The sequence below is a fragment of the Lipotes vexillifer genome, unplaced genomic scaffold (assembly GCF_000442215.2).
Source record: "Lipotes vexillifer unplaced genomic scaffold, Lipotes_vexillifer_v1.1 scaffold920, whole genome shotgun sequence".
NCBI lineage: Eukaryota > Metazoa > Chordata > Mammalia > Artiodactyla > Lipotidae > Lipotes > Lipotes vexillifer.
Window position 1 is genome coordinate 1,242,506 of NW_006783413.1, and position 4,879 is coordinate 1,247,384.

The 4,879-nt window shown below is 56.6% G+C and overlaps 1 protein-coding gene across 2 annotated transcripts in view; it reads left to right on the plus strand.

Annotated features, from left to right (window-relative positions):
* The window catches only part of GLIPR2 (GLI pathogenesis related 2), a 20,170-nt gene that overhangs the window by 7,772 nt on the left and 7,519 nt on the right, over positions 1–4,879 (plus strand). Inside the window, exons 2-4 of one of the 2 annotated variants that reach the window (XM_007455980.1) lie at positions 2,153–2,261; positions 2,619–2,722; positions 4,563–4,640. In XM_007455980.1, coding sequence (XP_007456042.1) covers positions 2,153–2,261; positions 2,619–2,722; positions 4,563–4,640 — 291 coding nt within the window. The remainder of the gene's footprint in view (positions 1–2,152; positions 2,262–2,618; positions 2,723–4,562; positions 4,641–4,879) is intronic. The other variant, XM_007455981.1, reaches the window with a different exon arrangement.

A 4,879-nucleotide genomic window follows, 5' to 3' on the forward strand; every position in this document is an offset into this window, starting at 1 on the left:
AACCCTGTGGCCCCTGCATCGGCAGGCGGACTCTCAACCACTGTGCCACCAGGGGAAGCCCTTACCATTTTTTAGTGTAGTGTAAAGTATATTCACATTGCTGTAAAACACATCTCCAGAACTTTTCCACCTTGTAGATCTGAAACTCTATACCCATTAGACAGCATCTTCCCTTTTACCCCCTCCCTCCAAAAAACACAAAACCCTTGTCTTTCGTTCCAACAAGGGCTTAGCCAGCCTCTTGGCCACAGAGCCTGAGACTTCAGGTGGTAGCTCCACCCTCTGCCTTGTGCCCAGTTACCATCACCAGGGTTTTTACCTCCATGCCTTTGTCACAGCATCTCCCCATCTCTGCCTGTCAACCCAGATCTCCCAGATCCTGGCATTCAGCACCCCTCTCCCACCCCGTCCCTGTCTCACTCCACATTACTGTGACTGGACCCCACTGGACTGCCCTGCCGGGCCCTGGAATGTTTGAGGTCAGGACCACTCGCTGTCCGATATCTTGGAAACCCCTTGGAAAGCTCGACCACCACGGGCGTAGCCTGCAGTTTCCTTCCCTCTGCTGGGTTGGCGTCTAGCCCAAAGCTCCAGAGGGCAAGCCCCGGGTCTTCTTCCCTCACATCCCCTCAGAGGCCCAGTGGGATTCTATCTGAAGGCCCAGGAGACCTGAGGGATCTGGCTGAGGGAGGGGAAGAGGACCCCTGCTGGTTCATCTCCACGGCCTTTTGGGGAAGACGGCAGAGGAGGAGAAAGGTGGCTGGTGAAGGTGACCTGGGCCAGTGGACGGAGGGGTGCTTCTTTCATCCTCCGGTTTACACCCTCCCTGCCCATGGCCAGGCCTCAGGGGCAGGCTCCCGCCAGAGGGGACTAGCTCAGTGTTATGGACCCTCTGTGGCCATCGCTCATAACTCACCCAGCTCACCCCCCGTTTCCATGGTGGGGGGGGTAGGGGCAGGGAGAGGGGGTACTCACAGATTCCTAAGGCTGTGCTCTGCGCCTTCACAATCTTAGCCTGGCCAGCTCCTGTCCAGGCATCTGTGGGGCCTCAAATCAGGGGTCACCTTCCTGATCTCCCAGACCATGTTAGGCTGCTTTTCTCTGAGTTCCTCTTGACCTGTGCTCACCTGCACCTTGGCCCTACCACACTGTTGGCTAGTGTCTGTTTACAAGGCTGTCTCCCTTCTGTGTGTGAGCTCTTTGAGGGCAGGACATGGCTGATTTGTCTCTGGACCCCCAGCGTACAATATGGGACCTCGCACAGAGGAGGCACGCAGAGAGCAGATGTACAGAGGGATGGGTTGGGATTGGATGGATGATGGATGGGTGGTTAGGTGCTGATGCTTAGATCATGAAACAATAGGTGGATGGATGAGTGGTGGAGAGATGGATGGAGGATGTGGGATGGATGGGGTTCCATTTCAGATCCGAACTGAAGTGACCTCTGTCCACTACTGACCTGGCCTAACCCTTGGCTTCACCACTTCCTGGCCTTGCTTTTTCTGAGGTTGTGACCCAGTTGGACACAAGCTCCACCTCTTCCCTCACCTGCAAGCCTGAGCCCAGCTGATCCCACCCCACCACCGCGTTCTCTCCCACACTCTCCCCTCTCTCCGCTTCCCAATGCGGTCCTACCCTGGTTGGTCCTCTTCTCTTCATCTGTCCCTCTCTCTCGGGACAGTGCAGGCACCCCTCCACCCCAGCCAGGCCTGTTCTCTCTGGGCTCCCACCTCCAGCCCTTGCCAGTCCCCACCACCATGCACTGTAGGTCCGCTCTGAGATACCCAGTCTCCTTTAAACATTTTCTTGCAGAAGTCCTGCTGCTTCCTGTCCTGCCTCCCACCATCTGCTCTGCACCTCCAGCCCATCCCCCACTCAGCAGCCAGCAGGGTCTTCCAGAAACACAGCTCTCCTCAGCTCACTCCCCCGCCCCCATTCAGTCGCTTCCCATTGCCTTGGATAAAGATCGAAATGCCTAACACGCCCCATGGGGCCCTGCGTAGTCCAGGGGGCATCAATGTGCAGAGACCAGGGCAGCAGCCTGGGCACGTGGCCTGAGGTTTGAGCTGGGCTTTGCTCTGAAGCCTGCTGGCGTACTTTCCGTGGCTCTTTTCTCCACGCTGAGACAGTCTCCATCTTGAAATCATTGCAGCTTCCAAGCAGTTTAATGATGAGGTCCTGAAGGCCCACAATGAGTACCGGAAGCAGCATGGCGTCGCCCCACTGAAGCTCTGCAAGAAGCTCAACCGGGAGGCTCAGCAGTGAGTCCCCCCCAGGGCCCCGGGCAACTCGGGCCCTTCCCGGTGCTGCCACTGCTGCAGTCCCAGATGGTCTCTGGAAGGCAGGAGGGACGTGGGTTGGGGGGCAAATACAGCCGGACTTGAATAACCACTCTGCCACTTACCCAGGCAGGTCCCATTGTTCCTCTGAGCCTCAGTGTGCTCTTCTGTAAAATGGGACTGGAGTGGGGTCTTAGACGAGTTGCAGGCGTGATGCTCCCAATCGCCTCGGCGAGCCCAGGGCAGGGAAGGAAGCTCAGCCACACCAGGTTAGGGCTCCTGCTCTGGGGGCTTCCCTGGGCCGTACTCGCTCTAAGGAAGCACCGTGGACTCTGGCAGGTATTCAGAGGCCCTGGCCAGCACGAGGATCCTCAAGCACAGCCCGGAGTCCAGTCGTGGCCAGTGCGGGGAGAACCTGGCATGGGCATCCTACGATCAGACAGGTGAGTCATTTCTCAGCTCCCCCCACTCCTGCCTGAGCCGGGCCTAGGACATCCAGCTTGCAGGCCCCTTCTGGCCCCAGCGCCCGCCGTGGTGTCGTCGCCGTAATGCAGCCACAGGCCCAGAAAAAGGGAAGAGAACCCCAGAGCTGTCTGTCTGCTCCCAGGAGCTGACTGCAGCTCACCACAAGGTCTCCGATGGCCAGCTCAGGGCCAGGCCTGTGCTGGCTGCCAGGGACACAGAGATGAGTCAGACTGCCCGGCCCCACCCCCCTTCCAGAAGAGCTCCCAGCAGAGGAGTGAGGGCAGGGAGACAGACCATTTCTGTGCTGAGTCTCAGCCTGACCCTGCGGGCCCTGAAGCATCCCCAGCCTCAGAAGGATTTTACGTTCCTCACGTTTTTCTGAAAATATTTACAGTGCTTGTGTATTAACTTTCTTCACGAGAAAAAATGCAATAGAGCTTTTTTCCGTGCTGGAAAAAGTAATAATAATGGGAAAGACAATTTCTCATCCAAGGTCACAGCCTGGAATGGTGATCCCACCACACTGACCAAACATTCTTGAGCTTCCTGGCTCTGACAAGGCTGCTGTGGCTTTTTAGGAAAAATGCTGGAGAGAGCTACCTCGTGCTCTGAAGCTTTCTCCAAACTCCCACGGGAGAATGACTGCTCCCTCCCCGGCCTCACATTCCTGGGAGTTCCCCAGGGAGGCCCTGGGAGTCCTCTTGGTTTCCTTGGGGCAGAGTCCCTCCAGGAGAAGTGTGCACTTGCTCCCCGGGAAAGCAGGAGCCTGAGGCCTGCAGCCCCTCCCCAGGCTCAGGCCCTGGGCCTTGGTGGGGAGAAGGGAGAGGGGTGGGAGAGAGCCGGCAGGAGACAGGGCTCCTCGCGCTGGCTCCCTGTGGGGCTTTGAGCAAATCTGCTACCTTCCTGGCCCCAGTTTCCCCATCTCTACAGAGAAGGGTTGGGTAGGACATCTCTAGGGCAGTGGTTCCCCACCCTGGCTACACACTGGGATCTTTTGTGGAGCTTTCAAAAAATACTAGTGCCTGGATCTCTCCTCCGGAGACACTCATACAGTCAGCCTGTGGCCGGCCCCAGGCATCAGTAATTTTGAACAGCTCCCCAGCTGCGGCCGCTGTGTAGCCACTGTTCTCGAAGGACTTGCTCCTCAAAGTGTGGTCCACGGATGAGCAGCAGCACCTGGGAACTTGTTAGAAATGCAGACTCAGGGCTCCACCCTAGAGTCAGAATCTGCATTCTAACAAGAGCCCCAGGTGATTCGTGCACTCATTCAAGTTCAGGACTTACTGCTCTGAGGTCCAAGGCTCCTAGCTCTCTGGCCCTGAGATCAGCTGCTCCCAGGGAAATGCTGTGGCCAGTGGATGCTCCAGGGGAGTACCCTTCTGCCTGCAGTGGAGACCCTGACCCACCGGCCCAATTACATTTCCTCCTGTGGGTGTTTCAGGAGCCAGACTTGTGGTGGGATGAAGGTGTGGTCTCTGGGAAACTCGGAGCATCATTAGAAGCCCTTGGAGTACGTTGCATTCAACCCGATTGTATAGTACGGGGCAGGCCTTGCCCAGGATTACACAGTGAATTAGTGTCAGGGCAAGGACACAGATGTTGGTCCCCTGACCTCAGGCCAGGGCTCTTTCCAACCCCTAACAAGGCCCTCCCTACAGCCTGGATGTGCTCATGGGCAGGAGTCCCCATGTCAGCTCGTTGGTGCTTTATGAGACGTCTAACTGTGGGATGGGTGCTTTGAGGTTAATGGGAGGAGATGGAAGGAATAGGGAGTCGGTTGATTTTGCTGCTGAGTTTTAAACTGTCTTTTCCATACAGGAAAGGAGGTGGCTGATAGATGGTACAGTGAAATAAAGAACTACAACTTTCAGCAGCCTGGCTTCACTTCCGGGACAGGTGAGTGACATGGTCACACCAGTGACCTGGCCCTGGGCTGGGTTGCAGTTTGGGTCTGACTTCAGAGAGGAGCTAACCCTCTAAAAATCAATCATTTCTCTCCTGTTTCACCTCTTCCATATTTCTCTGGTTTGACTTTGCCCAGAGGGCAAAACCCTCTTTCCCCAACACCTCTCCCAACACACACACACACACACACACACACACACACACACACACACACACACACACACACACAC